Source organism: Polyodon spathula, chromosome 21 (assembly GCF_017654505.1).
Source record: "Polyodon spathula isolate WHYD16114869_AA chromosome 21, ASM1765450v1, whole genome shotgun sequence".
Lineage (NCBI taxonomy): Eukaryota > Metazoa > Chordata > Actinopteri > Acipenseriformes > Polyodontidae > Polyodon > Polyodon spathula.
The window spans coordinates 18235893-18251141 of NC_054554.1; the positions used below are offsets into that span (position 1 = coordinate 18235893).

Consider the following 15249-nt stretch of genomic DNA (forward strand, 5'->3'; position numbering starts at 1 on the left):
TGCAAAATACCACGTTAGATTTTAATTGAAAGGTTGTGGGAAACAGATCCCTCGCTCTCTTTCTCTCCTTGATCGCAATATCAAAAATGCCTACAAGCTTTTCAACTCGCGTGATGACATATTCATGTGATAGACATGGACCAATCAAAACGCGGGACTGTTATGCCTTCCCAAACCCTGAAACGGGCCCCTTGTCATACCTCACTTTCACAGAACTGCAAGTACACTTCCGTTTTAGCTGAGCCTAACCTCCCGAAAATAATAGCTAGTGAGAGAGTATTGACCTCATCTACCGGAAATGTGATAGAAAAATGTTGACTAGACATTATATAATAACTGTATGACAAATTTACAAATATATAATCAAACGAATGTATTCCTTCAGGAATATCTGCATTTAATTGATCAAAACTCACAAATTGGTTATGTTATCAAAGTAATTTGGCCTCAAGTGCCGGAGGTGGTATTGCGTCCATACCATTTAGCAGTATTAGGGATTGTTGACCTTACCTTCCGGAAGTGTGGCAATATACATTCTAATTTGCATTTTCATGTTGACCATTTTACCCTCTTTTGGATTATTAAACTACTTCCGTTAAATTGTTTTCGTTTTTATTGATTCCCCGATTAAATCTGACTCTATTTCCATATATTATTATTTAAATCTAATTCTGTGACCCGCGGTTGTTTCCCGGATCCGGAAAGGAACTCTTCTAGCTGGCGGAGTGACTCTCGCCTATTCGGTGTTTGAATTTTTTTTTTTCTGAGCTTAATTTTTTTCTTTTTTTTTTTTTTTTTTTTTTTTTTTTTTTTTTTTTTTCTTCCCCATTTCAGAGAGAAGATATAAACCCGGAAGTTTTCCCCGGTTGCTTGCAAACGGGGTGAGTAAATGAATGCGCGGGGGTTTATTGGGTGAACGCAGCAGGTATTATCACATTATAAGTAATTATAATAACATACTCAGCAACTAAAGCGGGTTTACTCAACACGATTTACGAGCGAGTTTAGTGATTGATTTACGTGTTCTTTACAGACAATTAATTGAAGCACCGATTACTAACAATACCCAGCTTTAAATGGGTATATATATATATATATATTATAATATATATATTATATATATATATATTAAATTGACGTTGTTGTATTTTAATAAATAACACTGTGGTGTGTGCTTTTAATTCAATAAATGTACTCGTAAAAGCAAGCCCTGGCACCTTTGTCTATATGTATGTATGTATGTATGTATGCATGTATGTGTGTGAATGTGGTGATTAGTACAGCATATACTACAAATGTATTGAAAACTGCAGCGAAATATCGGTACAATTATCGATAGATAATGACATTATAACACAACAATGTAAACGTGTGAAGAGAATAGCGTACTTTTGGTAGATAAAATAATAATCTATAAAAAATACCCTCACGATAAATTCAGCATGCTCGATTTCCGCCAGATAATACATTATTTTGTAACCATTTAACCATTTGTGTACATATAAACACCTACTTGTAGTCCCAAACGTCCTCATATAGTTACATTTTTTATATCGGTTATTCACATTTATGTGTACCTGTATTACCTTTTTCTTTTTAATGTTGCTCCTTTTGATACAGAAATGAGAATATAGATCGATCAATCTATCTATCTATCTATCTATCTATCCATCCACCCATATCCGCCGGCCGCATAGACATTTTACTGGCAGTATAATATTTGTTGATAGTTCACAAAAAATAGTTTTATCAATGTGCGTTTAATATATTAAATAAGGGATCACGAGAAACTGCAATAACAATCAAAATTTAGTCGACAACGTAAGTGTTGCATTACAAAGTAAATGTTAAATGTTCTTCATGCTTCAGTTCAAGATAAATTTGATTACAGTCATAGTAAATTCTAACGTTCACCAAAATTGAACATAAATACCAAATACAAGTTTACTTTATCTAACGTGGTTACATTATGATTTACTATCAGTAATTTGAATCCCTTTTTCATATTTTTTTGCACCTACAATAATAACAACAGAATGTTTTGGACTGTGGAATTTTGTAATAAAATGTGTTTAAAATAACCGTCGCTATATTAAAATTAAAACTTCATTGGTTAGAATAAAATGACAATCGGATGTAAATACAGAACCCCCTTTGCAACACACAATACAATTCCATATTACTTTTTTTTTTTTTTTCAGTGGGGTGAACTTAATGTTGATAGGCATAGTATAAGTGCGTTTAATTAGCCCCCACAGAAGTCCACAACATTTACAGTACTGACTATTGGATGCCATTTTTTAAAATATACATACAATTCTTAAAAAATAAGTTATACAGTTATGGCCAAAACATGACTGTATTTAATTGCATAAGTAATAATATTTGCCTAGCAGAATAAGATTGTAGTTGTGCAATGGGATTCAAATTCACATTGGTACATTTTACAAATGTGTACTAGGCTTGGAGCATTTTGGTACAAATGTAACAGTATTTTTAGAAACATGTTTCACCAAAATGTTGTAGTTTTAAAACGCATTCACATCAAGACAGCACACAGAAATAGTTTGGAAGCTGTGACAAGCTCATGGAAACAGTGACAGGCAACACTGATTGGCTGATAAACTAGCATTTTTGTTTCTTTGAGCAAGGCAACAATGTGAAAGTGCTACCATCACATAGGAGTAACAGAACAACGCTTTGCTTTCAACTTGCGACTAAACTATGAAATCCTTTTGTGACATAATAATAATAATAGTAATAATCTTGCCTTATTTTCAGTAGTCACTGTTTGTCTATTCATGGTCGTTGTCATTGTCTTCTGCCATTTTAACAGAAGCTATGATTGTCAGTTATTGGAAATACTGGACTTGCATTTTGCATTTGTGCCCTGTCTTTTGCCTTTTATACTAAGAGCTCATTTAATTGTGTTTCCGGTGCTCACAGATGGCCTTAGGAATCTCTCCATGGCTGAACTAAAGCTCACACTGAAACCCCACCACACTTTTCACTATACAAATAGTGTGTATGCACTCTAGTGACATGTACAGTGGTACTAGGGAGCAAATGAGTTTTGCAAAAATAAAAACGGGAGAGAGTAAATTCAGTGATTTTTTATTTATTTATTTTTTTCTGTAATCACAGATTCCTGGAAGGACTATTGAATGTATCAAATTATGAATTACAAAACTCTTTACACAACAGCATTGTACACAACACAAATGTTATAAAAATGCAATATTTACTCACACATCCAGACAAAATCTGAGAAAGGCCTCCCATGCTTTCCAGTTGCACAGACAGTCCCGAACATTTATTTGCAGCTTCAAAAATGAGCTGCTTTGAGTGAAGCTAAAGCCGCCTCTGCTTGTGCAGAGGCTATTTGTGTTGCCTGCACTGCAGAAACCCCCATACAATGTTAATGGCACTTTGACAATTCATGCTCTTTGACACTGTCCAACTTTGAGATACTTGTTCTTGCCACAAATTGATTTTTGAGTTTTCTCATGTGACTACAAGTGGCATTCCGAGCAGTATGTGTTCTGGTTGGTATCGTTGTAAACGAACCATTCCTGAGTTTGTCCGTTGTCATCCATCCTCCAGTTTTTGTTGTTGCAAACGCTTTTATGTTTTTCTCCGGTTTTAGATAATTGGTCTTTGTCCATCTGTTTTCTTTTAGGGACTTTTTGATCTGTTCAATATATCTCCCATGATGTGTATGCAGTTTGCCTGAAGATACTCTAGAGTCACTTCATATTATCCAGTCATTGCTACCTGGACGTTTAAATGCTATGCAGGTGTCAAAGTTGAAACCATATATACGTACACACATTCTCTTTATATTACATTCTAATGTATACTGATAGCCCTGATTCCTATTTTCCACACAGAGAACCCCTAAAGAGTTTTAACATCGCAAAGACTTAACTACAAAGTAATGCAAAAAAAACCCCCAAAAAAACACATACACCCCAGAGTATATATTGAAATTAGGGTTGACCATAGATAAACATTTTTGATCAGCTAATTTATGGGCATTCGTTGATTAACCTGTAGATCAAGTGGTAGATTCATCCGTGCACATTTTTAATAAAGATACCGATCTTATAGCAGCTGTCCTGCATAGTAATACTAAAAATCAATAGAATCTAAAAAAAAAAAAAAAAAAAAAAATCCTAATGGAAATTAGTTTTTTCTTTAAAGCATTTGTTTTATTATTTTTATCTTGGTAAATGTCTTTGTCTGTATTTGTACTGCGCTGTTGAGATGGCCCTGCGGACACAAAGCGAATAAACTAAACTACATCTTTTTTTTTTTTTTTTTTACATTATATTATATTCAAAGAACAAAACAAAACCATTATAATAATTTAAAAACAAAACGCAGCTTACTTATGTTGCAGAATCTATTAAACTCACAGATTCCAATACATTGATCTATTAACTCTACTGTTCAGGGATCGGTGTCACAAATGGGAAATTCATTATTTGTTTATTTTATTATTTTAAATCCCCTTCATTTGAAAAATCCATAGATATCAAGGACATTTTTTTAAACAAATTATTTGCATGAATTAAAGCCTATACATCATTCATTTACACTTATGTGTTCTCTGAATTAATATTGAAAAAAATCCTTTTAAAATTGTGTTAGTCCTATTCACAGTCGCCATCTAGAGCGTTCTGTTTATTATGGATGTTTGCTTTTTACCACATTCGGTAACTCCATCCACAGTAATTCTGAATGTTTTCATTTCAAATTATGAAGCATTGAGCTTGTGTTTTTGTGGTATGGCAGTTTTGTTTGGCATAATTATTTACATACAATGGTTTTCTCCTCCGGTTCCTCAAACAATTCCAAACATGGCTTTGCCTCGATCCTTTATTTAGAGATGCAGTTTTATTAAAAATATATTACAAATGAGAAAAAAAAAAAAAAAAAAACACTTTTCTTACCCTGTGTGGACTGAACCACACCACGGCCACTACAGCGTGAACACTGGGTGCACCAATGAAGCGCCAGATCGACCGAGAATAAAACCCACCCCGGTGTCAATCTTTCTGTGGCACTAATTAGAAACTACTTGGAGGCAATTGCCAAACCCCATCTTTTGTATAATATTCACCCTTACTGTGGCACCACAGAAATAGGATACGCAACAGACTCCTGTATATGATGATAGATTACTAAAATTATATATATATATATATATATATATATATATATATATATATATATATGCATGCATGCGTTTGGTGAATTTGTCACATGACCGGTTACACGCCTACCATATTATTCAATGTTTAACCACTTATTTAGAGTTTATACGTTTAAACGTTTAAAATTGCCACCCCTAGTCAGTAATCTAGGTGTGGTTTTCATGTCTGTAATGCTACGTTCCATCTCCGGAATATAGCCCTTGTTCGTTCTATTCTTTGTCTGTCTGATGCGGACAGGCTGGTGCACGTCTGTCTCCTCCTGGCTTGACTACTGCAATGGCCTGCTTGCAGGTGCATCAAAGGCTGCTCTAGGCAGGCTACAGTATGTCCAGAATTTCGCTCCTTGTGTTTTAACAGGATCCAAATTGTTTGTACCTATCACACCAGTTCTATCTTTTTCTTTGAACTGGTTGCATGGTTGGCCTTAACTGTCACGATCCCAGCTACATCTCAGATCTGTTACAGTACTTTCCTGCACTTAATTTGCGCTCTGCGAACTCTGGTTTGTTAAGAATTCCCAGAACTAAGCTTTGTTCTGTGGGTGATCGGGCATTTTGCTGTTCTGCACCCAGGCTCTGGAATGATCTCCCGTAGGCAATCAAGGACTCAAAACCCATAGGTATTTTTAATAAACAACTAGAAACACATCTTATCTGTTGGCATTCCATCAGAGTTAGGTTTTTATGTAATTTGGAATTAAGTATTGCTTTTTTATATTTTAAGTAAAAAAATGTGCATTGTCTGTGTACTTGCTGTGTTTTTACAACAAATGTTTCTGTGTTTTTATTGTTACTGTAAAGTGCTTTGAGTTGCTCTGCATTTAGGTGCAATATAAATTAAAGAATATGATATTATATTGTACAGACCGTATGTACCACAGATAGCTTGATTGCAAAGTGTACACTATTTCTATGCAAGATTAACTCAATGATGCAAAATCATTTAGACTCAAGCCAAGCCAAGTAAAAAAAAAAAAAAAAAAAAAATGGATCTGCGAATGTGGCGTGTGTGTGTGTGTGTATATATATATATATATATATATATATATATATATATATATATATATATATATATATATATATATATATATATATATATATATATATATACAGCTCTGGAAAAAATTGAGACCACTGCAAAATTATCAGTTTCTCTGGTTTTACTATTTATAGGTATGTGTTTGGGTAAAATGAACATTTTTGTTTTATTCTATAAACTACTGACAGCATTTCTCCCAAATTCCAAATAACAATATTGTCATTTAGAGCATTTATTTGCAGAAAATGACAACTGGTCAAAATAACTAAAAAGATGCAGTGTTGTCAGACCTCGAATAATGCAAAGAAAATAAGTTCAGATTCATTTTTAAACAACACAATACTAATGTTTTAACTTAGGAAGAGTTCAGAAATCAGTATTTGGTGGAATAACCTTGATTTTCAATCACAGCTTTCATGCATCTTGGCATGCTCTCCACCAGTCTATTACATTGATGTTGGGTGACTTTATGCCACTCCTTGCGCAAAAATTCAAGCAGCTTGGCTTTGTTTGATGACTTGTGACCATCCATCTTCCTCTTGATCACATTCCAGAGGTTTTCAATGGGGTTCAGGTCTGGAGATTGGGCTGGCAATAACAGGGTCTTGATCTGGTGGTCCTCCATCCACACCTTGATTGACCTGGCTGTGTGGCATGGAGCATTGTCCTGCTGGATAAACCAATCCTCAGAGTTGGGGAACATTGTCAGAGCAGAAGGAAGCAAGTTTTCTTCCAGGACAACCTTGTAATTGTATTTTTTTATAATAGATGGAAACCCTTGTGATGCTATTAAAGAAGACGAGGTTCAGCAGCACAGTTCAGTTTTTTTAAACAGTGTTTCAGTGCTGTACAGACGTTCCATGTCATTATCTGTTTCTCTGAGGTACCAATGTACTATCTTTTTTTTTTAAAAAGTACTCTCATTTTGTTGATCATTAATGAACATTTTGTATTTGAATTGAAAGTGATGGTGTCAAGAGTTGAATGGGTCAGAGTTAAAATATATTTTCCTTTGGAGGAATTATCACTTTTTGACATCACTACTGTGGTATTATGCCTTTTTTTTGTTTAGGAATGGCTCAGGATGCAGATATAGCCTTCATATATATATGTGTGTGTGTGTGTGTGTAAAAGTTAGTTCTCGAATTATACAGAAGTCTGTATGTCTGCCCTGTTATTAGTAAACGCAAAGATCTACAAGACTAAACCATCTGTAAGTGCTGCACTATAATGCTATGTATTGTATGGTTGAGTGTTTGTCTAAAGTTGTGTACTGAATGTTTTGTTGTGAAAATCATGTACGCATAATAGTTTAATATTGGTAGATAATTTTTTTAAATGCAAAACACACTAGTGTGTCACCTTTTTAAACGAAAAAAATACTCTCTTCAATACACTTCGATAAATAAGATGACAACATATTTAAACAAAAATTACTGTCTGCAATACCTGTTTTTGTTTCTCAAAAAAATACATATGGCATCCTGTAATTTTGGATGATTTTCCTCAGGGAACCTTGCCTTTTAAGTTCTAAGATTCGCTCATGCATAAAAGGGCTCAAAAAGGCAAACACTAACTTATTTCCTGTGACACCAGTATAGTTGCGGAACAGTATCGCAATGTATGTTCACACTGGAGTTGTTAACGGCATTGTACTGGTATAACTGTATCTATATGAAACCCAGACAAGAGCACTTTTCTTACCGGTACAGTTGTGATATGACTTGGAACAGATCAAGTGTGGCAGGTGGATCGCAACGACAGCGGAGTGGATGAGTCTGAGGCATGCGCATGCTTAAAAGAAGGATATTGTGTATTAGATTCTCAACTCCGCCTTTACTTCTGTCATGCTTGTTTCATTAATGTGTTTTTTAATTTTTTTATTTACAGATAAGTTACAGGAATAAAAACTGACAGCTAATACCAATAAATACAATAATTGCACCCGTCTACTAGTACTGTACTGTGTAACACGGTCATTTCTGTGTACTGTACTGTGTAACACGGTCATTTCTGTGTACTGTACTGTGTTTCCTGCGCACGTGCCATCTCTGGTACTGCATTAAGAAAAGTGCATTTTTCGTATAGTTTACTGTATGTCATCATTACCACGGGTTATGTTTTTCGTCAAGTTTATATTTTTAAACATCCGTAAAATAAGCTCAGAGCAGCTCAATCCGTCATTAAAAAATCTTCTCCGGAGCTCTATACACCTCAACCCTTTGCACTCAGCATGACGGAGGTCCACATCGAGAATCAGTGGAGTTGAGTATCTTGGTGTGATTCAGAATATCCTTTATGTAAGTGTGGTCAGGGTACATTGCAACGGTATCAGTCTTCAAGTTGTGTTAAAAAAAAGTGAGTTAGGAAAGTGTTATTGTATATTCTAAATCTACACTCATTTGACTAGTATCATTCCGATACTAGTATGAAGAGGGCGTTAGCTTTTTTCTTTTCTAGCATACATTTTTATACATTCATTGAGTGAAAAGTTAGGCTGGTGCCCCCTATAGACCCCAATATTAAAGCCAGGTTGCCCAATAGGCAAGTTTCAAGTATAATTCTACAGGAAAGACCCGGAAACAAGTATCAGATGATTACATTCTAGTCTGAAAGACATGTCATTAAACCTGTTATTCTACTGTACACAACTACAGTAGCTACCCACTACTGTCTATATAAAGTTGTAATCTTGTGTGCTGGCATTGCCTGCTGAGGCAGAGCCTCACTATGCTGTCCTGTACACAGATCAATGCTGGCGCACCCCACTATATAACGCTAATATAAAACCCTGCACAGAACTACAGCAGTTACCCAATATCTCTTTAGGTTGTCTTCAGCAGTAATATTGAGGGAATTATAAATCAAATATAATAAGTAAAGCAAACACAATCAAGGATTTGTCAATGTACAGCTGTCATGCTGTGCACAGAACACAGTACAGATGTAACGGACAGTTGAGGTGTGATTGGTCGTGTTTGTGCTGGAGGGTTTGATTTCTGTCTCTCTTTTCAGGAGCGATGGAAGACTCTCATTTTAATTCTTCGTATTTCTGGTCTCCGGTCTCCACAGGGCAGGTAGGGCACAGTCGTAGACTCTGATGCTCTGAAATGTTTCTCACACACTTGTTCACATGAGGACAGTGCAGAGTTTAATGAGAAGTCCCCAGATCTGTATTTTTAAAACACTTAATATAAACTAATAGAACCATTCAGTCACCTCAGCAACCACTATAAACTACAGGGAATTGTCTTTAACAGTGTTGTTTCTCCTTAGATTGAGAACGCTGTGTTTATCAATAAGATGAAGGATCAGCTTGTCTCAGTAGACAAGGCTGGCAGCTTCGCTCCCCCCAGCGGCGCCTCTCACTACCCCACCACCGTGCTCACCATGCCAGGCTCCGCTGTTACTATGGAGACGGGCCGAGGGGGGGGGAAACCTCAGGAGTCTGGGGGGCACCTCCACCCCCCCCACACATCGCAACAGAACATCACTGTGGTCCCAGTACCATCCACTGGGATTATGACTGCTGCTGGTGAGTTTTATAGTTTAGTGACACACATTGGTTTAAAAACAGACCTGCTGCTTGGATCCTGCAGCAAAGGAGATTGTTTTGAAAATGTCGTTTTAGAGTCAGATTACTAACTTCTGTTTCTCAAAAGTCCAAACCTGTGCTTTTGTACTTCAGCTGTATTGCTCAGTGCAGTTGTGTTGTTGAGTAAAGTGCACTCAATTTGATTTCCCCTTGTAGCAGCTGCCAGGGGTTTGTTATAAGGCTTTGAGGCACCCCTGGCACTGTGACCCTGTATTTGATTGACTGCTACTGTGACCTCTTTTGATAACTTCCTGTTTTATGAAAAGGCTCCATTGTGTCTCCTACTCACTAGATTACCCAGAATACATCACTTCCCCTGCCGTGCAGTGCCTGTCCGCACGAGTACACAATACAACTGTACAGTACTACACAACCACAGGTACAACTACACAGTACAACACACAACTACTTCATACTACTGCACAACACATACAGACACACTCAGCGCTGCAGTACTGCCAAGCCAGTGCTGTGTCTCTGTGTTGCTGTGAGTGTCTGTCTGCAGGGAGTTTATCTCACTGTGCTGCTGTGAGTGTCTATGCAGGGAGCTCGTCTCACTGTGTTGCTGTGAGTGTCAGTGCAGGGAGTTCGTCTCACTGTGCTGCTGTGAGTGTCTGTCTACAGGGAGTTCGTCTCACTGTTGCTGTGAGTGTCTGTCTGCAAGGAGCTCATCTCACTGTTGCTGTGAGTGTCTGCAGGGAGCTCATCTCACTGTGTTGCTGTGAATGTCTGTCTGCAGAGCTCGTCTCACTGTGTTGCTGTGAGTGTCTGCAGGGAGCTCATCTCACTGTGTTGCTGTGAATGTCTGTTTTCAGGGAGCTTGTCTCACTATGTTGCTGTGAGTGTCTGCAGGGAGCTCATCTCACTGTGTTGTTATGAGTGTCAGTGCAGGGAGCTCATCTCACTGTGTTGCTTTGAGTGTCTGCAGGGAGCTCATCTCACTGTGTTGCTGTGTCTTTGTGTTGCAGGTCTTGTGATCACCACTCCCCAGGGAACGCTTGTCTCCTCCGCCCCGCCAGGCTCAGTAGCCGGTCAGTCCTTCTCAGTGTCCGGAGTCACTGGTCATCCTTCAGCTGCCACCATGATAGTGTCCACGCTGCACCCTTCTCCTGGCACAGCGCCACCTGCAGGTAAAAGAAAAATCAGCCCAGCTTCACGACTGATTTATTATTATTATTATTATTATTATTATTATTATTATTATTATTATTATTATCACCTCTGTGTATGTAACATGTATTGCTCTCTAAAAAAAATAGCAGAATAGAAAAATGTAAATATTATAAAGAATAAAAAGTAACAGGAAGTGATTGATGCTGAAATCCTAGCCAAGGATCAGCAACACTCACATTGTTTTATTTCTATCTCAGACCCCTTGATGGAATTACGCAGTGCTATAACTAGGCTTGATGGATTTACACAGTGCTATAATTAGGCTTTCTACCATTCAATTTAAATTTTTTCGCCAAATTGACGATTAATATCTATGTTTATTTTAGAAAGATTTACTGTTTTTTTTAATCTTTATTTTTCAATTGAAGCAGAGAATGTGTGAAATCGAACTTAATGCTTTACAAAAAACAGACTTTTTATGGCATTGAGAAATGTCTCATTTAGCGAAATTGTTTACCATATTCAAATAACTGTAGAAAATGAATTTATAAATAAAAATAATATGCACAGCAGGGTAGAAACCTGAGGCAAGTTAAATCTGATCTAGTTGATGTCTGTGTCTCAGTAGTCCTCTGGGCGAGTACTTAAAACACATGTACACATATACTCTCACACTCAGTGTTGCTTACAAAACAGTCGAGGTATGACACAGGCCCGGTTTTTGGGATGGAACCACATAAGTCTCGCGTTTTGATTGGTCCATGTCTGTCACATGAATATGTCGTCACACGAGTGGAAAAGCTTGCAGGCATTTTTAACATTGCGATCAAAGAGAGCGAGGGATCTGCTTTCCACAACCTTTCAATTAAAATATAACGTGGTATTTTGCTGTACTAATATAACAAACTATGGGCTATTACTTTATGTTAATTATCATGTTATGCATGAATGTAAGAATTGTTTTTTCTGTAGTGGTGTACTTTTGTCTTTCAAACAGCATATATCTATAATCGTTTGCGCAATGTATTTTAATATCAAATATATACACTATTGCAGTTTTGTTACAGGATACATTAGGTTATCTCTAATGTAATCACAGTTTTAAATATAGACTGCTCCTGTTTTCATTTACGTCCCAAATTCTGGGCCGCTTTGTTTAATGTCCCAAATTGCGAGCTGCTGTGGTTTTTAGATAACGTCCCAAATTCTGCATTTTTGAATTCAGTCCAGTTTTTGGGATATTCTGCTTAGCTTACAACTGATTTTCTAAGTCATGCATGCACAGTCTCTTATCGTACCTCATATCTCCATGATCCCTGGGCAAGTAACTAGAGCGCACTCTCTTCATGTGCGCATGACTCTCAGCTAAAAAAAAATCAGCGGCCAAGGGTTCGTTCACCACCCCGCCGCCAGATGGACACCCCAAAGGTGTTTTATAATGGGATTTCCCATAGACATTTTCAGGGTGTTATATCTCGGGTTTCGGGGATTCCCGAAACTTGAAAATCGGTACGGGGATCCACCTCAGGGCCCCTATCAATCCCTCCAAGTGACGTGTCCCCAGCTGGAAAGGACCCCAATTTAGACTTTTTTTGCCAACCTGTAACTCAAAAGCTATTGGAAATCCAACCTTGACGTGCCATCATGTTGAAAATGTGAAAATGTGTTGAAAATGTAGCATTTCAAAACAGATGGCTCCCTGTGAAAGAGGGGCTCCAGACATGACCCTAGGAAGTTCAACCCGGGTTCTAGGCCCCGGGGTCGTTGAGATATGACCCCGAGAAGGGTTGTTTTTGGACATTTTTAACATGGCATATCTTGGGTTTTGTGAAGGTTAGGAACTTGATTTTTTTGTAGCGGGACCCCATGGGGCCCCCGCACAAGGAGTTACCGTTGTCAGGACAGCACGACTCCATTCTTTGGGTGAACCACTGCGCGGTTTTAGGAGGTGGTTTGGGGCACTCCTCTTAATCTATATTACTTTCTTGGTTCTAAATGGTCAGGTTCAAGAGAGATGCATGAAAATGTGTTTTTCAACCCTGCTGTAGACATGAATGAGGCTGAACACCTTGAAAATATTTTTTGCAAAGAATTGCTACAAATTCATGGCATGTTACATTCAGGCTGGTCCCGTGAGTCTAGAACCCTTTGAACGGTGGTTGTAGATGCTCTGGGTCGAGAGATTACTGAAAATGTCTTTTTTAACACTGCCATAGACATGAATGGGGCTGGACAGCCTGATATTTTTTTTGTGCAAAGAATTGCTACAAACTGGTCATGTTACATTCAAGCTGGTCCCCTGAGTCTAGAACCATTTGAATGGGTTGCTTAGTGGTGTGTAGTGTGCAAGGGCTGCATGGGGGTGTGTGCGTGCAGGGGTTGCATGGGGGTGTGTGCACGCAAGGGTTGCATGGGGGTGTGTGCACGCAGGGGTTGCATGGTCGGTGATACATGCAGGGGTTGCATGGTGGTGTGTGCTCAGAAACTCGGCTGTCAACTGAGTCCCAAAAACTGGGCTGAATTCGAAAATTATCTAAAAAGCAAAGCGGCCTAGAATATGTGATGTTATCTGAAAAGCAAGCGGCCCAGAATTTGGGACGTAAATGAAAACAGGGGCAGTCTATATTTAAAACTGTGATTACGTTAGAGATAAACTAATGCATCCTGTAACAAAACTGCAATAGTTGTATATATTTGATATTAAAATACATCGTGCAAACGATTATAGATATATGCTATTTGAAAGAAAAAGTATACCACTATTATAATATGTTGCTTAAACCATAATAACACAATATATTCATAATAAAGCTGAGTTCTTTCCTGTAAACAACAGTAACACATTTAAAGTTTGGGACTCGCTGTCTGTAGCTTGGTGTTTACATTATCATCAGCATGTTTTAAGTGATTGAAAGCTGAAATTACTTTTCTTATATCAATACAGTACTTTAGTAGCATTGTAATAGCACAACTGTATTTATCATACATACCAGTATATAAATTGTGGGGAAACCTCAGCGTTTCCAGAAATACATTTTGAGGGTAATTCTCATATCTCCCATTAAATCTGTATTGAGCCATGCTTGCTCTAGCATTCAGAGATAAAAGGGCTTCATTCACGAAAGTCTACACAATTAGAACTGTCACAATAAGAACTGTTATTGCACATTTAAAAAGTAAAACACAGTGGCGGCTGTGACAAACCGGAAGGCGATCCTTGACACACTGCGTTTCCCTCGTATTTCTTTTGTATTTGTTATGCTCTCATTAGTATCCAACCTAGTAGATTCGGCATCCATCAGTTTTGGCAGATTCTACTGTCCTTGATTAAGCGTTTTTCTCCCACTGTTAATTAAAAAAATAAAAATAAATGTTGCTACCTAGCTAACAATTTCATCCCAAGGGCTGCAGTGAAATGTACTGTCTTTAAATTGGGACTTAAGTGAAGAGCGTGTGTGTGTATGTGAGTACATTCATTATTGTAGATAGTAATTCAGTTATTCAATCTCTCACAGGTAGGGATGTCATGATATGAAAATTCTCTCAGACAATTATTCCGTGGGGTATTATCATGATATTTTACAAAGAACTACAAAAAAAAAAAAAGAGTTCTTACTATTTTAAAATGTTAACTATTTATTAAGGTAAAACATGTTTTACAACATTATAAACCAAATTGAAAAAAAAGTGTTTAATTATAATACAACAGATATTTACAAAACATTCAATATTTTCAATAAAGAACTCTTAGAACTGTTTTTAAACATCAACGAAACATAGATTTCAATTATTGTAGACTTTAAGTTTTGTTTTTTTCCAGATTAGTTTGGATGTTTCTCATAATTGTTAGTCTGCTTTTTAGGATGTTAAAAATGTCTTATTCCCAAATCCAATAGCGACACTATTATTGGGTTAAAGGCATTTCTAAATGGAGCTGTTCAGGTCAGCCTGCCTTAAGCTTTACTCCAGTACCAGTAATTCAGCATATGAAAATGGTGAGCCTCTCCTTACAGCTTTTTAAATGTTTCTCGTTTAGAACGTTCTAAAAAAACAAACAGGTGAAATAGCTGCATTAAGACAAGATTTCAAGACTACGATAACAACGACGTTAGGAGTCAGAGCACATGTGTTTGCTGCTAACCTGTACATCAACAAAATGTTAAACGTTAATTAAATTAATGTTTGAAAATGCTGATATTTAGTTGAAAATAAATAGCTAGAAAACAGCCACAAGATTTCCATTACATGAGAGTAGATGTTAAAACTTCATGCTGATTTGAACAC

General features: G+C 37.1%; 1 protein-coding gene across 2 annotated transcripts in view; it reads left to right on the forward strand.

Annotated features, from left to right (window-relative positions):
* The first annotated feature begins 804 nt into the window (after positions 1 to 804).
* The window catches only part of LOC121296632 (zinc finger protein 362-like), a 33590-nt gene continuing 19145 nt past the window's right edge, over positions 805 to 15249 (forward strand). Inside the window, exons 1-5 of one of the 2 annotated variants that reach the window (XM_041222385.1) lie at positions 805 to 881; positions 9273 to 9334; positions 9534 to 9792; positions 10145 to 10231; positions 10821 to 10982. In XM_041222385.1, coding sequence (XP_041078319.1) covers positions 9278 to 9334; positions 9534 to 9792; positions 10145 to 10231; positions 10821 to 10982 — 565 coding nt within the window. In that variant the 5' untranslated portion in view covers positions 805 to 881; positions 9273 to 9277. The remainder of the gene's footprint in view (positions 882 to 9272; positions 9335 to 9533; positions 9793 to 10144; positions 10232 to 10820; positions 10983 to 15249) is intronic. The other variant, XM_041222386.1, reaches the window with a different exon arrangement.